This window comes from Nyctibius grandis, chromosome 12, assembly GCF_013368605.1.
Source record: "Nyctibius grandis isolate bNycGra1 chromosome 12, bNycGra1.pri, whole genome shotgun sequence".
Taxonomy (NCBI): Eukaryota; Metazoa; Chordata; class Aves; order Nyctibiiformes; family Nyctibiidae; genus Nyctibius; species Nyctibius grandis.
In genome coordinates, this window is record NC_090669.1 from 16,546,299 (window position 1) to 16,569,877 (window position 23,579).

At 37.7% G+C, this 23,579-nt stretch overlaps 1 protein-coding gene across 1 annotated transcript in view; it reads left to right on the top strand.

Annotated features, from left to right (window-relative positions):
• The window catches only part of VAT1L (vesicle amine transport 1 like), a 55,996-nt gene extending 32,804 nt beyond the window's left edge, over window positions 1-23,192 (top strand). Inside the window, exons 8-9 of the mRNA XM_068411518.1 lie at window positions 20,661-20,744; window positions 22,395-23,192. Of these exons, the coding sequence (XP_068267619.1) occupies window positions 20,661-20,744; window positions 22,395-22,493 (183 nt within the window). The 3' untranslated portion in view covers window positions 22,494-23,192. The remainder of the gene's footprint in view (window positions 1-20,660; window positions 20,745-22,394) is intronic.
• The last annotated feature ends 387 nt before the right edge of the window (window positions 23,193-23,579 follow it).

The window sequence follows — 23,579 nt, forward strand, 5'->3', positions numbered from 1 at the left end:
AACTGAAACCTGTGGAATAGAGTTGCTACTTACTCTTAAAAAGAGGATAATCTGATAATATTACAAGATCAGGCCGGTACCTTATAGTAGGCACTGAACATCACCTCATGTCATTGTTTTGTAGGGATAATGTAATCATGTCTCTGGCAACTCCTTACTTAGAAAATAGTAATGCAACAACTGTAGCCCAGACCAAGGAATATACTGTGGCACTCAGCTGTGATTGAAATCAGTGTAATCAAGGCACTAAATACACTTATGGCTCAAGCCCTGTGGATCTTGATACAAGCATCAGAGGACTCTAATGTCTGTGTCTCATGGTCAATGCATAGAATGTTTTTGATTGGGAAGAGCCCTGCACCTTAGTTTAGTTTGTAAGGATCACTGCACTCAGTCGCAGGTCTTTTTGGCTGAATAATTATAGGAGATGTTGCAGGTCTAGCTGTAAATACAATTTTTATGTAAGTGAGATTCTGTTGTCTTGAAGCCAGAGCTTTTCTGTATAGTAAATTGCTAAGGAGAAATCAAGCTGTGTTTAAGGACCTAAAACTGAAAGGAGTGCAGTGCAACTGATTGCATTATAGTATCATTGCAGAATGCCTGCTGATACAATAATTTCCCTTAAAAGAAGCATTCTCATATGTTGCTGTTCTCACATACTTTCTGCTTTCTGCGGTAGCTGTCAATGTTACCAGCATGCAAAGGAAACGAGGAGGAACCTTACATCTAAGATCACAGCCTTATCAAGTTCCAATCCAGTGATGAGACCTGGACAAAGGAACACTTGCCGTACAGAATTCATAGCGTGTTTTGGGGAGGGCAAAGCCATCACAATGTGTCTGTTTTTAGCACTGCTCTGGGGCTTCAAAGGATTCTGGTACTGTAAACCTGTTTTTTCCCACTGAACTCATCCTCTCAATTACCGTCTCAGTGCATGCTTTTAGACAGCAACGATATCAACATTATTCAGGGCGGGAGGACAGGAAATCTCAAACCTGTGATAGCAGAATAATAACAGTGAATGCCCTAAAGCAGAGACTTTAATTTCATCAAAAGCTATTCATGCCTTTCCCTTCTTCCACTGATCTTAGCTTTAAGGCAAAAAGCCTTTCATGTATCACTATAGTAAGACATAGAGAATATTGGCACATTAGTTACTTTTAACACAGTAAGAGGGCAATCTGATAATATCAGATCAGGCTGGTACCTTGTTGTGAATACTAAATGTCATCTTGTGTTGATTTTTTTTTTTTTTTAGTGATAATATAATAATGGCATGTGCAGGTTTTTCTCTTTTCTGCTTGATTAAAAACAGATTCTTCAGCTGAGCAAGCTACATCTGTTTTTGAAGTCTCATGACTTCTATAGCATTTAGAACCTATATTTGTTCTTCAAGGTATGCAAAAATAATTTAGAGTAACATGAAAAAAGTGGAGGTTCATTTGTAAACAAAGTAACAACCCACCCTGAAATACAGAAAAAGAATTTTTTTTTCATAATCATAAAACAATTTACTTGGCGGTGTTATATTGTAGAAAGAGGGAAATGTAACTTATTCTGTGAAAACTCCCATGAATGTATCGGTGTGTCCTTTGCCATGGTTGCTCCTCTAGCGTTACAGTGCAGAGTCTGCTTGTTTTGATACTGCGTATAAGCCTCTGACAGTACTTCATTTGCAGTTGTTCATGAACTGCTTTCCCGATTTACAGGCATTAGCTCTGCCTATGTACTGTCCTCTGATACTGCCATAGAACTTTGTTCTTCCTCTGTGTGAGATTCTGTTCCCTTTGACTGTATAAAATAAACATCTGTAGTTCAAAGTAAACATAAATGTTTTATCTGTCCATCACTATTTTTTCTTTGTATACAAACAAGTCTAACATGAGTTTAATACAAGCTTCATGCAGATATCAAAGCTTACAAAAATGCAAGGAGCTATGTCTTACTGATGGAACAGGTTTCAAACAAGACGTGTGGGGAAGCAGATTGAGATGCAAGACCTGAATAATTCAGGGTAGCTTGCTTCTATATTCATGATCAAATTATACACAGTTACAGGCCAAAATACCTTTCAAATTTTGGGAAGAGTAAGGGGGAAGCGATTCCACTTGAAGTTTACCTCACTAACATTAAATGTAATTAGCATGAGTTCTAAATGAATGAAAATTGAGCCATGAGTAAGGTCATTTTTAATAAAGACTTTGCAAAGAATTTTTCCTAAGATGCTTATCTGAAGTAAATATTAATTAAAACTCCAAATAAGTTTGATGCTGTATGCTTAGAGGAATAAAACATACCTTGAAAGTACTGGAGATTAATTAGGTCTTGCAATTTCTTTCTGCATACCTGATTACGGGATCCTCACTGCTCTTACATGAATTATTAAGTTCCTATTAAATGCCTATATAATTTCATTTACACTTCTTCCCCTTTAATGCTGTTTATCAGGACTTCATATTACTTCATAATTCATTCTACCCTTCCTACCTGTATCAGCAAGGGATGGCATAACCTGGTAGTCTTTTTGACTTCACCCGCTGTTGGTGGCAATGTAACGTGTTTATGATTTTATTAAAAGAGTGAGATAGAAGCGAGACAAGACTGGGATATAGGCACTATGGCTCCATAATAAGGCCTCAGATATGTGACATTAGCTATGATTACCACAAAATGAGGTTGGGTAAAAAAGCTGTTTTAGGAAACTCAGGCTTCATTTGTTAAGTATGTAAGCAGAAGTCAATTATTTTCAATTGCTATATATTATTCATAAACACTGCATGGAATTCAAGCTACAGGAATGGAATTTAATTAAACAAGTAACTTATTTTAGCTCTGTGCTTTCTTTTCTTTTATTTTCTTTACAGCTTCTGCAATTCAGCTTGTTTTGTCTAGCCTGCCAGTTAAATACCTGTGTTTAAACAATTTTGCTATCTAGAGTCTTCAGAATGTTCCTTTGTGCATGCTGAGAATATTCATGCTATAATACTCATTTAATAGATAAGTAACAAAAGAGATGACAGATATCTTCCCTTGCCTGATGCCATGCAGCATGTTAGTGGAGAGATCATGGATCAGCCTGAAAATCTCTTAATTTCCAGTTCTGGCCTCTAACAACCAGGCTCTGGGCTGTGTCTCGGCATCTCTGCGAGCCTTTGTGATTCAGTGGGTTTGTTGGGGGCTCTAATCTCAGAATGGTGTGTGTTCTACTGAATTTCAGTAAGCTGTTTCATTTCAGGGGAATGGTATCTTAATGTTTTGGAATGAAGTAGCAGACATGGAGAAGTATTTTGGCAATATTTCTGATGAACATTGATTCTGTGTTCAAATGTTGCCATTACAGAGGTTAGAAGCTGACTAGTGTGAGACTAAACCCCTCTCAATTAACATAAATACAGCCTGCAGCTACAGCATTTTTCTAATCTACTTAGCAAGCACTCTGCTAAGAATTAATTAGTTAGAGATACACAGGCAGAAAATACTTTTCTAGAAGGAATGAGACACTGGAAGTTGAAAGTGCAGTGGTGAGTCATGGTACGTGTTTCTGGGTCAGGACAGATTGTCATTTCTGTGTGCCCTTGTGTGCCACGGAGATAATAGCTTTCTGTGACTGCAGGCCAGAGGAAAACAACATGTAGACTTGGTTCGTGGTGGATAATGTGAACGCGAGGGGAAATAGGCAGGAAAATAATATAGGAAGCATTGACAGATTCCACTCAAGAAAGTGTGCGCTGTTAAAGATAAACTGGTCACATGTTTCCAGTTTTATTAAATTAGCAACAGGAGATTGTATACGGGAAAAACTGGTTTGTCATTTATTAGAAAAATTAAGAAGAAACCTGTTACATGGAGCAAGCTGCTGATTAATTACTGTGAAGAAGTAGTATTTTACAAGCGTAGTCTGTTTACTGAAATATATGAGCTGGCTTTTAAGTAATAAATTGGCATACATTGCTATGTGTTGAACTGATAGGGTGATACTGTGCACTTGCAAGAAAATAACCAGAGCCCTCACTAGGGAAAGCTGTACCAAAGCAGAGGGTGTATACTTCAAGGACATCAAGGACAGCTTTAAGAACACTAATGTGTATGTGTAACTCCAGGAGAGAGATATATTTCTTCTATATTTATCTTGAATGTTTGACCCTAACATGTTTGTTTTATACTTCATTTTTACTGTTTGTGTCATAGAATTTAAGCTGTTCTCAAGAGTCAGGAAAACAGGGTTTCATGGAATCAGTTCCCTGTTCAAAAACAATTTCTAGACTCTTAATGAAGTATTGGAGAACAAAAGCTACTTGCTTTTCTACCCTTGATCCAAACATGCCTCAATTAGTTTTTGTTTCTACCTGATAATGCAATGAAACAGCTGCCCGTCTTCTCCCAGTCTTACAGGCAGGTTGATTTCAATATATGCCGATACATTACATTCATCTGCAGAAATATTTAAATGGATTCTAACAGAAAGTTTACTTCATCTTGTGTTCCACAGCAGTGGTAGCACTGCTAACTGGCAAGGAGTTCTTAAGATTTGGAACAGTGAGTATTTTCTGTTACTCAGAGAAATAACTATTGGATGCCATAAATGAAAAACACTAGATAAGTAGCAGGTGCTAAAGGGAAAACATTAGAAACTAAGTTTTCAAAGACACATTTAGATGCTATTTCATTCTTGTGCTATGCGCTATTAGTGTGTGTTGTTTAGGCCACAGAGCCTGGGAATGGAACCTGGACTTTTCCTCTGTGTCAAGAAATTCCACTCCTGCTTCTTTGTTAATTAGTTGACTGGTTTGGAAAGAAAGCTCTCAGTTATTCAAGTTGAACTGGCAGGGACTGCTAATGGGAGAAATTCAGCTTTTCTCCTAGCGTATCATGAAGGAGAAATCTGAGGCTTGTGTTAACATTTCCTAGTGCCTGTTTTCATTCTGTCAGGAACTCTTTTCGGTCTCAGTTCAAATTTTAAAAGACCTATTTTCCTACGTGTGAAGGATTCTAAAAACCCTGAGATAGAAATAATGAAGTCTACTTGGTGATATTGAGAGAGCCAAGAGATGTGGACCTTACGTGTCTGGAACAATACAGAATACAATTAATTCAGACTCCTCCTGCCTTTGAAACTTTCCCATTTTCAGACTGGAAAGAGGTCCCACTCTCTCTCATTATTTTGGATGAGGTTTTGGCCTCTGATTTGCAAAAAATCAGACTAGTTATTTTGGCTTTTTTTCTGGCTGTAATCTATGAGTCTAATATTTCATTAATCAGTGAATGCCTAGAAAGCCATCTAAGAAGTCACTGAAAAGAATTCAAAGGGAGTGGGAGATAAGAGTAAGGAATATATCTCTCTATATTTAAATGTGATAGGTCCATTTTGTCTAAAAGATGCTACGTTGGTAGCCTTGGTCCTTGTGGCCATCTTCCATGGCTGGCTGTGAGCAGAAAGGTTAACAGAGCAGAAGGGAATGAGATGCTTTTGGAGACTGCAAAATTACTGGGGGAGACACATCAGTAGATACTATGCCTTCAGCATTTCTGCTCTATGTTTTAGCTCACATTTTTCTGCTTTTGGGGATTTTGGGTGCTTGGCCTATAAAGAGAGAAAATTGGCATAAGCTTTTAGCTATAGTAGAAGGATGTTGTCAGTAGACACAGAACTCTGGTAAATTAAATGAATTGGGCCTTTTTGGTTTTAGAAATGGCTTCCTAAAATGACCATTCTAGCTCTTCTCCTGGGATCTGCTTATCAGTGTATCTACATAACAATAGCCAAAGAAAAGGTAAAGGTAAAGTATTAATTCCATCAGCAAAACCAAGTTTGTCTCTCAGCAACTAATCGTGTTGATGAGTAGTTTTGGCAAACTGGTAGAATTTGTGGAAATCTCATGAGCAGTAGCACAAAATTCTTCTCCTGGGTTGTTGTTTTCAATTTTTTTTTTTCATTTTCATACTAATTGTTTGATTAGGTTACTAGATTCTCTTTATTGCAAAGACAACACAAGTTTTGTTTTCTATTCATAAAACTTTACTGATATCATAAAAAAGGAATTATTACTGTCTTATCTACAAGACTTGTACATAGTTTTGTAGTTTTATGTAGATAATCTTCTACATATTGACCAGATGATCCGTTCCTGGCATTGATTGTAATTAGGAAGGACAGTCGAATATTAAACTTAATGAGTCAACATATTCCAGTGTTTTGAGTCCTGCCTTACAGACCTTGAGATTCATTACTGGATCATCACAACATGGACCAATTCCTTACTCTCTAGAGAGCAAGAGAATGAATATCCCAGTCAGTAGAAACTAGCATCTTCGAGGTTGTGCTTTAAGCCCGCTCTTGGGTTTCACCAAGAGGCTCATGCTGTTTCCCCAAAGGTTGTGAAAGTTGGTCATGGGCCAGTAGTAACCACCTGATTATTAGGCTGTTCTGATTTGAATTTTTTTTTATTATCCAAAATTCCCTGTCATGTGATTTTCAAAGTCTGAGAGCTTTAAGATTTTATAACATTTTACAGCATTAATGTGTACTATGATTAAATTCTCCTTTTCTAACTATAGTGGGGAACTTTAGTTGGAAGCAAGTTTACTTTTCTGGTTTACATAATTTTGCCCTGATCAAAATGCAATGATTGTATCCAAAATAACACTTTATTTTAGTGCATAACAATCATTAATCAAGATAAATGTTCTCACCTAATGAAAATGGCTCATATATTCTTTTCAATCATTTTAAACACAAATGAGTTTTAAAAGCAAAATTACTCTTCGGCATAAAGACATCTCTTAGCATAATATGATCCAAATTTAATGTGATAATTGAGTTTTATATGGTATTGCAGTTTAGTAATGATACCATTGCTCGTTACAGATAATGATATAAATTAACACCAACACAGCAAAGCAGATATATTGTCGATACTAAAAGTTTCCTATCTATACTCGCCGCCTGTGAATGACTGAACACAAAGATATTTTGTAGGGCAAATCTCTGGTATGATCACTGACTTAGGGGAAACAATACCAAAAGGAAGCAATGTAATTTAAGGTTTTCAAATGAGCAACTGATTTTATATTGTTTTGATTTTACTGAATATGTTAGTTTGAATATCAAAGTTCAGGCTTTGAATGTGGTACTAAAGTGCACACACTTGAAAATGTAGGCCATGTCTGTAAGAAATAAAGCCTCACACATCACAGGCAGCTCCAAATCTTCGTTTAAATGCATTAGATTTAGTAGAACAAAGGTTGTGTAAAAGTGAATTCCCTACCATCAGCAAATACCAACAACCTTCAGAAGAACCTGATTTTTTTTCTATTATATGCTATGGTTATGCCCTGGGTAAAATATCTTAAAGATCTTAAACCTTCCTGAGGAAAAAGGGCATAACCTTTGAATTCTTTAGCAGAAGTAACACAATACTGTGTCTTTTCCTTCAGTTTGAAGGAAACATCCAGTGTAATTCTAAGAGTTCCTACAGTTAAGCCTACATTAGCCTAGAGCTACCAAAATGTGTGTTGTTAAAGTTCTTGCCTATTTTCCTGAATTATTGTAGCTAGTATATGTGCCATTTGCTTTTTTGGTGTATCTACACATGCAAGTTTAATGGAATTGGATTAGAAACTGTCTCAGCTGAATCAGTGACATTCTGTCACGTGAATACTTCTGTTTTGGCTTCCCTGCTACCAATTACATAGTAATTTGATTTCAGTTGATACAGTGCAGTGCTAAGCTGAATGAGTATTCACACATGAGCATTAAACTTTTGGTAAACTAAATCAATTTTTATAGTGATCACATTGGTACAATACTTAAGTGGAATTAAGATCTTTAATATAGGCTTGGAATGAGATTTTTTAACAGTGCTAGGAGAAATATTAAGTAATAAAGGAAACAGGACTGCAAAATATGCTGTAAAACTGTCAACTAGCAAACAAGATAAATTCAAATACATTTCATCTTACCCAGATGAACAATTTCAATCTTACTGTAAACTGGTGTAGCTCAAACTGAGGATAAGGATGAATCATACTCTCTAACATTACAACTATATTACAGTTTAATATATCAGTGGGTTTTGGTTTTGTTTAAATGTAATTTTAATTAAGTTACAGAGTGGTACCCAATGGTAGGATCTGACTTGGAGAGCTTCTTGAATAATCAAAAAAATATGGTGATGACTTAGGAATAATTACATTTGCAGTCCTCATGGTACTACTTTCTGAAACAAAACAAAAAAAATTATACAAGAAATCAAAGGAGAAATATTTTATCATTTGGATGTTTAGAGACCTTTGGGATTTATCTTGATGAGTTTCAAGAATTTATGCAATTGGTTTACTGATTAAGATTGGATTTTATTGGAGAGAATCCATTGTTATGAAAGAACATGGAAATTTTTTTCAAAGAGACAATATTAATGTGCTTTTGTAATCAGATCCTAGTTGGTGGATTTGTATATAAAGCTTTTCAGACTTCAGAAATTATAGTGTCAAGGCTTTTTAGTTATTACATCTTTACTATCTGGAAGACTGAATGTTTACTGTATTTTGTAACCAGTAAGTTTCGTTCTTGTGGTTTGAAATAGTGGTTCTGGAATAGAGCACAATTTCTTCTCCATAGTAGTAATAAAGGAAGACTTAAAAGTTCTTTGGGATAAGCAGACAGGTGGTACAGGAATTTCTAATTTTTTACTATTGATTTTAAGATCCCATATTGTGCAATAAAGCTCAGAATAGAGCTCAAGGAAGGGTCTGAGGAATACAGAATAGAAGGTCTTTGGGAGTAAAAATATTTGACTCACTTGAATTGTTTAGATAATATGATGAAAAGTTAGTAGCAGAATTCATGTTGGTCACAAAACCTGGTTTTGTGCATGACTTCCAAAAAAAATCACCTGGCTTTTGGGAAGGGTAGAGGAAGAAGCACGTGTTTTTATGAGGCAGGATCTTATTACAAGGTTCAAGAAGAAAGCAAGGCACAGTCAGCAACTCCTATTACTGCAAGACAAAGAAGAGAGGTCATGACAGGCAAGGTTAAGAGTGGGTCAGGGGGAACTACTGTCATGCAGGTTGTAATGCTTTAAGTGTTGGCGAGAAATACTGAAAAAATCAGTGGTGCTGGTAAGCCATGGAGAAATTAATAGAGATACTGTAGTCTTTTGTGAAGATCCAGTTATTGAATGATGGTTCTGGTGGATTAGAGAACTGAAACAAGCTTGAAAGACAAATGAGATGGGAGTTATATATGCCATCATCATGGAGTGCTAGTCAAATAATATAAGATAAAGAGAGAACCTTCCTTTTGGAAAGTTTTCCATAGTTTTGCAGCTTCCTGAAACAAAACAAATCCTCTCTAGTGAGGTACACACAAAGAAATATCTCCTTTATATAAAGTAAACTGTTTTGTTGCCAATAAACAGAAATTTGAATAAACAGGTACTGCTAAAAGCTTGGGAAAGAGCAAGCAGGTAATCACATGAGGGGTTTTGGTTTTGCTGTATCCAGAAGGTCCTTGGAAGGGCTTTTGGTCTAAACATACAACTGCAAAAAAGAATAGCTATTTTTTCTACGTTGAAAATGTAGCAAAACAGTAATAGTACGAATTGTCTTTTGCATATGCACACAGCCCCAAATGGTATGTGCAGATCTGCATCCTCGAATGAAGCAGAGTAACCAATACAAATAGCATATGTGAGTTAAATGTCCATCTTTATTTATGCCTCACACTTCATTGTACCTGGGTGAGCTCAGGTTGCATTATCCCTAATTTGATTGCATTTGGAGCATACAAACAGTCATACGAGGTCAGAACAGGGTTGTATCTACACCAAAATCCAACACCTAACATGACAAGGACTTGGTTAGAGAGACAATAAAAGAAACAGCGTATAGAACAGGCACCTGGAGCTTTCAGGAATAATTTCCTGATATTATTTGGCTCAGAACACTAAAAATTGTAATAGCCTGTACACTAAAGCTGTGGTGTGGTTTAAAGAGCCACGTGACTGATGCACTAGCATGAAGCAGTATTCCTGCGAACTGCGTAAATATGTCGTGTTGTTGTAAAGACAAAGAAACCAAGGCACGTAGTTCAAATGTTTTGCCCGTAGCCATACAGTGAAGCAGAGTTACACCCACAAAAAACATCCATGAGTTTGGAACAACAGGTGCTGTCACTGTGAAGGTTCAACACTGCCATTAGTGTAAAGTTTGCTGTGCCTGGAAACCTCAGGCATCGGGGCCCCTCAGTCCCAAGTGTTGCTCAAATTAAGTGGAGTCCCTGCAGAAAAGAGCCTGCTCTTTGGTATTTCATTTATGTTCTGGTGTGACTGCATACATGTACAAAAACATGGTAGAATTGGCATTGATTCTTGATAAATACATGTTTAAGAATCACCTAATATTTTTCAAGCTGGTTTGTTGGGTTCCCCCCTCACCCCCCAAGTGGCAATGTTTGTGCCCATTTGCCCAGAGGCAGAGTTCAGACATGGATTGACTTGGAACACCTTGCAGCTAGGTAGCTCGGAGGCAATTCAGAATATGGTGTCAAAGAAAAGGTTCTTCTGTCTTTAAATAGTGTCCTGCAAGTGTCTAGACGGTCTGTGTGAAAAGCTGTGGTTCTGGAAGTGTTTCAGACTTGGAGTTCTTAGATGGCTGTGAAACAATATAGTTCCAGAATGGCTGTCTGATCTTTCACTTGTGTGTGAAGAGGGATCTCTGTTTGCCACATTCCTACAGAGAAGTAACCAGACGGGATTGCTGCTGCAAGGCTGTGCAGAGGAGACCAACAGCCTTCACCTTCTACAGTCTAGGCATTATAATTAGAGAACAATACAACGCTATGCAAAGCAGTATGCTTGTGATTAAGTCTGGAGGTGGAGGAGGGGGAGAGTTTAATGACACTCTATTAGAGCATGCGTGTGTGAAAGAGAACAAATGAGACGTACTTGTGGGTTGGTGCATTTTTTCTCCAGATGTTTTTTCAAAGAGATCCCAAGGCAGCATTGCTGAGGCAAGAGTTTAAAAACTGACGTCATGGAGCTTGATAATCAATAACAACATAAAATGTCTTCTTTTTTAATTGCATAGTGATGAATGTCAAACTTTATTTCCTGCCATAAATTGTTGTAACAGATTGTGATGGAATACAGGAATACACCAAACTGAACATTATATACTAATTCAGTTTAGGCAGGAGAGCGCTACATCTTAACGAAATACAGACAGACAGTTTCTTTTGCCTGTGACTGCCAAAACTCCTTTGCAGCCAAAGGAATTTTCCCCAGTGTAAGAGCTGCTGCTGCGTACCAAACGAGACTCACTGGAGTGGAGTCTGAACCGCTACACTTTCGAATATCCCAAGGTTCAGGAGTGTCTGGGACATCACTGGGTGCACAGTTGGCTGCAACTTACTATGAGATGCGTTATTGCTCAGAATGGAGAAAGGTACCGTAAAGATGACCAGTTCTGAGCTCTACTCGTGGCTTTGATGTGCTTAAAGCCATCTTCCTAGTGTAAATTGGGACCATGCTATCATAATTTACACCAGCAATCCCAAAGACTCAGACAGCAGCGGGGAGTCAGTGGCTCACAGGGATACAGTGGCAACCAGAAGTGGGATGTAGGATGGATCCCACTTTGGTCAGTGGATTTTAGCAACTTTTTAACTGTATCACAATAGTTCTATATCCCTTCCACACAACACTGTGCTCGTCTTCAGACTGGTTAATCTCAGTATACAGTCAATATAATTGTATTGTGCTATCAACTAGACAGACTGCTGCAGAAGATTTGGGTCCAGGAGTTTTGGCTTTATTGCTGCTCTAAAAGAAATTCCAGCGCAGGATCCTTAAAGCTTCATCCTGATTCACAAGGTGTTGCTTTTCTGCTCGAGTGTGTTCCAGGGATTTCTTCACCAAATCTCTACCCTTCAGAAACATCTCTTGACTTTAAAAGTAATAAGGTAATTATTTCCCATATTAATGCAGAAAAAAATCCCCTTTTTCTTCAAGCTTCTGTTAATAACAAGTGATAATGAGAAAAGCTGTGCTGTGCCAGTTTAAATCAAAAATAGCTTTCCTTCTCACTCTGTGCAGGTTTTTCTAAGGTAATATACATAGTTCTAGAGAGATGTTCTTTCTATAGCACTTTGCTTGCAACCAAAATACTAGTCTTTAACTGTCAGTGCTGAATACCCCTGAGCTGTCCTTTGTGTTGATGGATCAAATTTCAAGGTCTTTTCTCCTCTTTTACTATGTAGCAAAGCTCCCACCAAATTGATAATCTAGGCACTGCTGTTTAGTACTTCTAAATATTTAATTTGATGTTGGTTCTGCCTTTTTTTCTGCTTTATCCCTGTTGACTCCGTAAGTAAAAGCTGGCAAGATTTGGCTCAGTTATTCTGTAATTACAAGGCTTTAAATCTCTCTTTCTTTGAATTTTACTGAGGCAAAACAAATACTCATTGACGTCAGCAGGAGCTTATAGGAGTAAGGAAAGATTGAAAAGAGCACAGTTCTGCAGCTGTAGCTCTCTATCTAAAAGATGTATAACTTAATAGATATCTTCAGTAGCCAAGGGAGGACTCAGAGTCAGAATTTGCCTGTAGCGTCAGTTTTTATTCCTTTGACATTTTTCTTGTCTTGGGTCTGGTTTTAGTCTTGCTGCCATGGCAACATACAGCGAGGCTAAAAGGTATTTCAGAGAAAAGGTCTCTCCTTGCTGACAGGCAGCAGAAGGGAATAGAGGCCAGAGCTGCTCTTTGCAGCTGTGAATAGCAATGGAGGAATGAAAGGGATTTAAGAAGTACTTTCTGTTTGCATGTATGCAGAAAAAAACATTGGTACAAAAGTTCAGCATAACAGAGCATAAACAAGTGAGTTGGATAAAATAACTTTTGATTTCAGATGGATATTAGCAGGATGACATGACATGTTAGCTTCACAGCAAGGAGAGAGACTCTGTGACACAAGTTATTTTCCTACTCCTGTGTTTAAAATACTCTAATACGCTCAAAATCATTGCTAACGATACTAACTTTTTAACGCTTTAGCAATTGATTTTGATTGTATTCATGTTTTCCCCGTGCACTTTTTTTTCAGTAGGTGATTATGAAAATTGGGCCCCAGATACCCTGAGTTTGATGTGTCTTCTTGCATATGCTCAGTGCTTGATTTCTGCATGTTAAGAGCTGGCTGCATTCACCACGGGCAGGAATAGAACCTATTCAGAATCCTGTAAATATTATGCGTCTTTTCCATCTGTCTTGCAAAATGCTGCATACCCAGAGTTTGAGAGGTCTCTTTAGAGTTAGTGGTGTAGGTAAGGGAAGAGAATCAGCCTGGGAAAGATGATAATCCAGACCAATTGCAGATGTAGGTTTGCCAGCTTCCCATATACCCAGCTCCTGTGCAAACAGGTAAGTGGAGGATTTTATCACAGCAGTTAGGTCAGTTAAATACTACCAGCACTTTCCTGCTAGCTATTCTGCTACACAGTGCAAGGAAAATGTTCCTATCATGAATGCAGATCATTCCCGTGGAAGCGTGTTGCGTCAATACAGGTTATTCCATTGCTCCCAAGGGAAATAATCCCTACCAGCAAAAGGGTGGTTTTGTCCAAATAACTGCATCTGTTGTAGTGTGATTGTCAGGAATCACACCAGGCAAACAGCTTTTCTACAAAACCCTGTACAGAAGACTTAACCTGAGAAAGGGAAGTATTGCAAACTCATTTAAAAAAAAAAACAAAACAAAAAGCTTAAAAAAAGTCAGCATGTTTCCCAATTAAATATTACTCCATTAAATCTTATTGCGTAAACATGAGAGACATTTCAAGATTAGCGAGGAGGAAATACGCCAGCAACACAACAGGACTAAATTTTGACAGATGTCACTTTTGAGAGGAGAAGGACACAGTCATTAGTGCAGAGGAGCCCAGTGACTGCTCACTGTGTGTGTGTCACAGGATATCCACGAGCCTGTGTCCTGTCCCTTCTCTTAGCCCAAGCTACGTTAACAGGGCTGTGGCAAATGTAGCCTAAAACGGAGATTTGCTCTGCCCTTCCCGTGCCTTAACACCCTGGCAAAATCTACATGGAGTAGGATACCAGTTCACTTCTGTCAGAGCTGCCAGCAAGCTAAGAAACTGTTACCCTGGATTTCTGACTTTCCTCCCTTCCACAGACCAAAGCTAAACAGACAAAACCCAGAAGACAGAGACTACATGATTTTTCTTCATATGGAGTGCTGTGCTCAGTTTTAAAGGCCATATATGCCAATGACATGAAATAAAACTCTTCTGCTGGTCTGAGAAGAGCATCTGCATTTATAATGCAGCTCACAATTCATATTAAAGACAACATAGCTTTCTAATAGACCACATCAGTGATTCTCATAATAAAAATTGCATTGCCTTGTGGCACTAATGAAAGCTATAGTATTAAAGCTTTGTTTATGCAGTACCTCAGCTAGAAGAGACTGCAGTATGCATCTTTTTCTTCATTACTGCATACAAATGATGCTTAAATAAATATTACTGATATTACTGTTTGTAATTCTAACAGAGATAGCTCTAGGCTCATTGAAATAGTAGCTGTTATGAACTGCAACAGAACAGAACCAGCCCTAGAATGAAAAATGGGCAAGTTTTTAACTCAGATTATTCTTTCATAAATCTGAACAAGATTTGGATCATTACCTGTGACACTTGGGTTGCCAAAGTAACCTTGACTAGCCAGCTGATGTTTGCATACCACATGACACTGTCACCATGGAGATCCTGTCCATGTGATTTTGCAGACATGGTACAGTTGCAGGCTTCTCAGACACACGACAGTGAGCAAGAGAGGAATTAATTATTGGTAAGGAATGCTCTTGCAGACAGCTCTTCTGTCAGAGAGTGCCTGCACGGCAGTAATGCGGGAGCTAAATTTCCACTAGGAAGTTTTTCCATGGCATGTTGCCTTCATTGTTTCTCTCTACTAAACATCCGTATTGCTAACATGGGCCTAGAGCCCCCAATGTGTTGTATTGGCATAGCAAGAGGTTTAGTGTTCCAACTTTGTAGTCTTTCTTATTTTGCTCCTGAGATTGGTTCCTTATGAGAGCCAAATACAGAAATGGATCATTATGTTTAAAGTAATATCCAAAGGCTTGAAAATAGCATCCATTTCTTAGGCAGGCTGCATTTATCTTTCACACTGTGCAATGGTGCAACAGACAATTAGTAATACCTTTTCCATTTAACTTTTCCTATTATTTATAAAGCAGTAGACTGCTTTTACTATATTCTAACAACAAAACAGAGTTCCAGCGACAACTGAATGTCAGCAAGCATTTATGAATACCTCAGTAGAGATTACTGTTGGCTCTTGAGTTCAAACACAGAACAGCCAACAGATTAGTTTGCAGTAAAATGGGTAAGTAAGTGAAGGCTTGACTATAGAATACAAAGTTGGAGCATAATTGTTTGTTTCAGACATATATTATTTATAAAGGGTCAGACTTATATCCAGGAAAACATCTCTATTCAGGAACTTCCCAAAGTAATCATGGTCTCAGTACAGTTTTCAAGCTTGTTCTGTAATGGGGATCCAAGGTTAAATCGTAAGATATCTTCTGTCAGGTGCTACACTCCTCACTTCGTCTCACTGCAGTTGCAGGCTTCAGAAAATTGAAGGATCAGTGCCATGACTACCAGGACAGTAGAGATGGAGACCTGAAATGAACGACTTAAGATGAAAAGCCAGACAAGAAATCTGTCCCAGTCACTAATTTCACCTGGGTAAAATAATTTTAATTTTTAAATCAGTGCAGGAAGGTTAAGCAGAAAGTTGTATGCCATTACCCTGAGTGTGGCATCATCTCTGAATTTGCAAACAACTATTGGCACAGCCAGTTATTGTCAAAGTTCTCATTGAGAGGAACAAGTATTGAGCTTTCTAGGCCAGGTTTTAAAAACCTGTTAGACCCACATGGAATTACAGACTTATCCATCATTAGAATTTACAAAATCCTATTCTTTACTGTATATTATTAACTGCATTGCCTGGAGAGCTCAGATGTTTGAAAGCAGGAAGAAAAGGCAGATACCTGTCCCTTGAATGTACAACCCAGTGTGCGTGGTCAATTTGCTTTTTCTTTGCTTTTCTGTTTTAGTTTGTATGCAGACTTTTAAAAATACTAACTTTTTGCAATACTTAACTGTAAAAAAAATTGTTAGAGGGAGGCCTTGTTACAGCTTGCATTTGAAGACAGAGAAAATCTAGTCTGGTAGGAGATGAAAGTATTAAACAATATTGTGAAAATTAGCATTGTTGGTTAAGATAAGTGCCTTGGCTTGATTTTGAAAAGATTTGAGGCTGGAGAAGATGAGCCTATTTGAAGCAGAATATGAAATTTTAAAGAGGATACAATATCCAAAGCTCTTGATCCTTTTGAGTACCCCAAGAGCAACAGTATGGTGGTGTCAGAGAGGATTCAGTACAGCTGTCAAACTTTACACTTCCAGAGAACACAGCTGTGAAACCTCTTTTACAACATTCTCTGACAGGTATCATGAAGGCATTTCTGCCCTTACTTTCCTACCAAGGTCTATTGACAGTAATTGTTGCTCTTCTCAGTATGATACACAATACAGATGGACGGAAATGTCTCTGATCCAAGAGAAGCTCTGAGATCCTGACCATAACATCCCCTCAGGAAAATCTACTCGAGTAGGCTTTTTCACAGCCGGCCTTCTTTGCCAGCTTTGTGATTTTTTTATCCTGTGTTTGTATCAAGAATTCTTTGAAGAATTCTGTTGGTAGCATAACGCCTCTTTAAATGTGCAAGTGTGTGCTAATAGATTAAAATTTTCCAAGAAAAGTTAAAGCTGCTAAATTTTGCCTTTAATCCTAACATAGTGCAATGGTTCTGTACGTTCCCAATTAAGCTCTATATATTTTATATTCCTTGCCTCTCTGCTTGGGTCCAGCAGAGTGCTATGAGGAAGGAACTCGTAGATAGCTCAGAAAATCTGCAGCACTTGCGGAGTTATGATGGAAAATGAGAATTTGACTATTTCTCACAGGGCATGGTAAGCATGACTTGTAAAGGACCTTGAGGTACATTGGTCTTGTCTTTCTAGACCATGTTTTTTGTTTCCGATTACCTCATTATTGCATAGGTCGTCTTAATTTCCAGATTCACTGTCATTGCTGAAAAACACTTGAATGAGGATATGTGATAATATATCCATGACTGTACCATTTGTAGAGCTTGAAAGGGATGGGAGAAATGTACGTGTTCAAAAGTGTTTCTCAAATTACAAAAGCATATTCCCTAAAGCAAATGCAAATAGTTTCAGACTGAGTTAGAAAGGTCCTTTTCCTGTGTTTGTTATCATTTTCCACTAGACTGAACAGATAGGGGAGGATGATTCTACTCTAGAGTATGCTTAAAATCAGTATGTCAAACTAAAACACAAATTAATGCAAGTGTGCTTGAGGGAAAAGGCAAACTTGGGCTTCCTTTTATTTCTCCTTTGCTATTAATCATTTTTCCTCTACTGCTACCTAGGAGTGCCTATGTCGGATCATCAGACAGTGCATGGCTGTGCAGCATTCTGGGTCTGTCTTGGTTTTCAGTAACTGGTTTTCCAACTTTCATTACATAAATAACATGGAAAGTGGAAGCATTTTCCAATTGTCCACTAATGTATAAAAATAGTTCTGATTCCAGTGCAGAGCTCTGTGACATATGTTGTGTCAATGCTGGGGCTCTCAAGGCTAAAATCTGTAGTTCAGCATTAGTTTAGACAGAAACCCTCAAAGGGTTGAGCTATATTGAAGGCAAACAAAGGCAAATAGAATTCTTGTCCTTTATTCCAATGGAGACTCTTTATATTAGTAAACGCTCCTTTGCACTATTTCCAGTCCAAGAGCCCTCGGCTGTTGATACCGCACAAGAAGAAATGCAATTAACTCGTGCATATAAACAAAAGTATGTCGGATCCATTTACTTGGATTTGAGCTGACAAATGCAAATAGCAACCAATATAGATTAATTGGTAAAAAGTGATTTAGGGACACAATTCTGTAAGAAGAGGGAAACCCTTTTGATCCTTGCTGCTGGAAGGGATACTTATTTTGAATCAAACTTCAACCTCTTTAGAGGACCTCCAATATAATGCCAGGATTTCCACATACCTCACTGTACTACCAGTTAAGCCTGGGTCTGATTTTAACCAAGTGCAGAGTGATTCACTGTCTTCACTGGTAATGTGCAAAACACTCAGGCACGGACTTAGCAGAAGCTCCATACCGTGCTCTGTGAAAGGCAGACTATACACGGCACTTCAGTCGTCACGTGAAATAGTAAATGCTTTTATATAGTCTGCACAGAACAACCTAAGCCTTAACCATGCTTGCATAGCAAAGAAGGTTTTTAATGCTCTCTGCCCTCTATAGTATAAGAGGGAATGGTTTTAATATTCAGGGACCTTGGGAAACAAGTAATTGCAGTCTTGGTTGAATAAGTGGACTGTTAGCAGCCATAAACATAAAAAGAACTCATTTATAGAATAGCTCATGGTCTCTTAACTCAGACATAGTGTACTGGATGGCATTGTACTAGTACAGAATTTGACTAATTCGATAGGTAAGTTGCAAATAACACTAAAATATACAGATGTTGTATCAGCTCTTCAAACTTTTTTCAATGTTTTATGTATTTTAATAGCTCCATCTGGATTCCATAGCCACTATTATTGTTATAAGTTTTATTGTTCCCTTTGCCTCTGCCTGCTGTTTGCATTTGCAAGCTACTTACAAGTGTCCTGGAAACAACTCCTGAACCTTTCTCCAGAGTCTTAAATTTGATACTGTGCATGTGAAAAATGCAGGGAAAGCACATTTTCTCAAATTTGTCTTGCTAAATATGGTATGGTACAAATTAAAATAAATGTTGCGTACCCTGCTTTCCACATGATGTTCTGGTAATAAATTTCAATGGATGGGCAAGTGTGTTTGCTGATTTCTCCAATTCTGTCACATCTATGTTGGTTATTTATGTCGTGCTGTAGACTCCTAAAAGCTCGATTTGGCTAATAAGAGTCATAAAAAATAATACAGCTGCTACTTCTTCAGAGCCTTTGTTGGATGTTCTTAAAGGAATATTGGCCATAGTGCGGAACAAGTCTTACAGGATAGTTAGGTATTGTTTATGCTGTGAGGTGACTTCATAAATGTTATTGTGATTTTGTGGACTACATTTAGAGGTCAATCTTCTATCCCGTGGGATTCATAAGATTGTGTTTTCCAAGGTTGATTTACAATTATGCCGTGTTAGAAAGTCATTGTGTTTTGCAGTGCAATTTTTCTTTTGTTCTGACAGATTTTTTTTTTTTTTTTTAAGTCTGGTATTTACTAATTGAGGGAACCACTTGGCAAAATTAAGGTTCTAATATTGAGTTCACTGCAGTCAGCTTTCTAAGTAAGGCTGACAGATGGTAAAGACATTTTGTGCCCAGCATCCATTAAATTTAATTGGAAGTTGAAAGCTGTATTTGCTTAGTATCTTTAAAAATCTCATACCTCCATCTGTGTTAGACATTCAGTAATTTTCTTAGGTGCCTGGACCCTGCTTCAGGCTTTTAAATGTACTGTGGGACCCACCTGTTCCCAAGTCAGCATATTGTTTCAAACTTCTATGCCATTGTTCTTAAAATATTCAAAAAAAACTATGTCACAGATGGTAGATCCTATTAACATAAAACTCTTTCTTGTCTCAACATATCCTGTTATGCTGGCAAAAAAAGTGTGATGAGGATATGAAACGGCCTTTATGTGTACACTTTCAGTTCCTGAAGTTTCCCACCATGAAAGTGAGGAAACTCCTGATATCTTCCAGTTTTCAGTGATTTAATAGTGGTCTGCATGCTGCACATCGAACATTCAGTGCAACACACACAATTTCAATTCATCAACACTGAGCTCTCATGAGTCCTGAAACTTCATACTTCAAAATAAGCTCCTCTCCAGTGCATTAGTAAGAAGAGGTTTTTGTTCCTTTCTCACAAGTGCTAATTGCAGCCAGCTATTAAATGTCTAGTCTTAGTAGTATCTGAAGGACACTACTTTTTAAAAATTAAAAAAAAAAAAAAGGTGGAAAAAGAAGGAAAGAAATACTCGCTTATGCAGTGAGAACCACGGTATTCCATTAATCATAGCCACTGCCTGGATACGGCATTCCCTCCATAGGAACGCAAAAGAAATTAACTGAAAAATATCATGGGTCAATTAGAAAAACATTTAATACTTTCAGTGAAAGTAGAGTTTCTTGATTAATATTCTGCAAAGAGAAAAATCTGATGAACAACCTCTAAGGATTAACTCCCTGAGCCTATATTTCTCTCTGCACCTCATCATTACTTTTGTACTGCATTAACATTATGTATGTATTGTGCTATTCAGAAACTGTCATCAAGATTCACATTGCATTTTGGCAAACACAATGCAAAAATCAGACCTTACAAATTCACTGAAAAATGTTTAACTATTAATTTTTTTTCAAGCAGCTGTTTGAATGACCTTGCCTGAAATGTGTTGCTGGTTTTGGAAGGAAGGAATTCAGGCTTCTCTTAGTGTGTGCCTGAAAATTATCACTAGGTTATCTTTCTTTCAGGTGAAGGAGGCCATGCAGAGAATCCATGACCGAGGAAATATAGGAAAACTAATTCTGGATGTGGAGAAAGCACCCACTCCCCTGGTGAGTGCAAAGCACTACACGCATGGTGTACAGTAACACAAGTTAAAGCAGGGTAGTGACTTTGGAGACATGTCCCTTAAAAAAAAATTGTAATACTGTTTTCTTCTAAATCCATAGCATCTAAATACAACCAATAATAATAATTTATATATTTAACCCAAAGTGAAATATAATTGTAATTCCTAGAGTCTCAGCAGTTACTTTTCTATACGGAATGGCTATCTGCCTCACACCTAAACGTTCACTCATGTAGGGAAGAACAGTAAAGAAGATACTTAAAAACTGACTTCAAATCACTACTGATGTATGAAGTTTGCTTTCAGACCTGAAGTATCTCCTGTTTCAAAAGAACAGAAAAGAGCCTGGAATTACAGTTAAGCTCTTACGCTTACTCTAAAATTGGCCGCAGATCTCATACAGAATCGCTGCAAGGAACAAGGCTTTTAGGACCTCACGTATGGCAAGTGGGCATTATTTTGTAGCTGAATTGCATCTTAAAACTGTAAACAAGAATCCATAACACAACTTTAATACATTTCTTCCATCTGTTCTCTTGATACTGTATATTCACAGTAGCCATTGGTTAGAAGTCGAGAACAAAATTGATACACTTTTACGAAAGGGTGTTAATTCAAATATGTGGGTAACTTCAGAGCATTGCTTTTCTACATGAAAATCAGGTTGTGTTTGAGATTTTTATTTCCAGCAGAAGCTAGTAATCAAACAGGGAGGGCACAGTGTCACTGCATTTCTCTTTAAAAAGTAAATGGGTCTCTTGCTTAGTTGGTTTTGAAATAGTTACAAGCTAATACAAGGATCTTCTTGTGTCCTAAGAGAGATAATGTTGGTGTGTAAGAGAATTCAGTCATACTGATCTATGCTGCTAAACACTACCACCTGTCCAGTTAACCAGACTCTTGTTGTGCCTCCAGAGACAAGTCAAACTGACCAGGTGAAGTACAGGAGAGTCTTGCACCTTTACACAGCTCCTTAAATGCTATCCTGAGCTACAAGTTTCTGCAATTGCCTACTACCTGTAGGCATCTTCAACAAAATATGGGAATGCAGTTTCTCCCCACTCCTGTGTGATCCAAGATTTGTACTCTGTCATGGATATATTCTGTCAGCATCTACATATCCACTGCTCTATAAAGTTTCATTTTTTTTTAGTATAAAACAGTTGCTCTCTGAGTTTTCATGACACTATACCTCAGGTGGGACTAGATCCCATCCATTAGCTGGCGTTAAAGAATAGTGTTATCTGGTTTTGGAAGAGCAGATACAGAAGGAGTTGTAAACCAGAGGTCTCACACATTCTGTTAACTTCTTACACAGTTGTATTTTTCTATCTGAGAGCCCTAATATCAGTTTGCTACAAGTGCACAGATCAGAGTCCACTTGTGCAACTGTCCTACAAAGCAGTTTTCTGTTACGTAATTCAGCTGTAAGCCAGGGGGGAACAGCTTACAATTTTATCTGGAAGTGGTGTAGTGCCAACAAAAGTTTTGCACAGACAGAATGTTTATTTTCATGTTGCAACCATGTCTTCTTTCATTTTTGAAGTCACTTTATCAAATGAATCAAACTGAAATAAGAGTGAATAAAACAATGTGAAAGGCGCTCTGGTGTCCTTCATCTTTCATCCTACAGATGGCCAACGACAGCACAGAGACAAGTGAGGCTGGAGAAGAGGAAGAAGACCATGAAGGGGACAACGAGAATAAAGAGCGCATGCCATTCATCCAGTAACAGCCAGAGGTGGTGGAAGCAGAAAGATTGATGAAGGGAACAAGACTGGGAAATCTATTCTGTGCATCAGTGAACAAATGCTGTAGTACAGTGTGTGTTGTATTTGTCTGCAGTCAGCTGAGCTATGAGCTGTTGATCATTGTTGTTTTGAACTCAAGTGCCATTCTCATCCAGTGCAGTATTATGACATTCCTGTGTAATACCCAATTTCCCTGTAGGAGTCCCATGGAATTTTCTGTTCTGGTTTAAAAGCCTTATTAACTTACTGTGTAATTTTAGATGGGCATCTTTCTCATGCAAATACCAACATTTTGCATAAAGTTATTTGGGGGTTTGGGCTTTTTTTTGCAAGTTGGAAACAGTAACAAAAAAAATTCCCCACTTGCTGTCTGGAAGATTCTAGTAACTGGAGGGAGGATTTTAAGTTTGTGGATTTTCAGTGTTAAAGTAGTTTTTCTTTTGTAAACCACAGATAAAAGTCGCAAAAAGATGAGTTTTCATTTTCCTCAGTCATGCTTTATAATTTTATAAGCAATCATTTTCATTTTCAAAAATACCTCATTTAGGTTGTGGAATCTGAAATTGTGCAAGAAATCATTAATTGAGAGACTTTGATTAGTATTGTATAATCACGTTAGTCATCAGCACCAGTAATTAAACACTTCATTCAGAGTGCCAACTGTCATGCTTTCCTGTTGATCTGAGCTATCACCCTGTATGTTACAGGCAAAGAAAAAGGTCACTCTTTTTAGACACAGAGCTTTAATTGCCTGTAGCAATTAGCATTGTTATTGACAGATCAACATCTTCTGCTAAGGACACATCGACTCATCTGTGTCCAAAATCCAAAGCAATTTTAAATTTCATTTTTAAATCATATTGGTAAGGATCACTTATCAGTATGTGGAAAGAAATTTGTTTCTAGAGTTTACTGCTCTGAAATCACTAATGTGTTGATGAACTATCAAGCTGGAGCTGAACTCCTACAGAAGTTAACCCTGTTAAAAAGTAGTTTTAGGCCTTAATCCCATCAGAAATGATGCACAGGGATAATTTTATTTCGATGAGTAGTTCTATCAAAAGCTC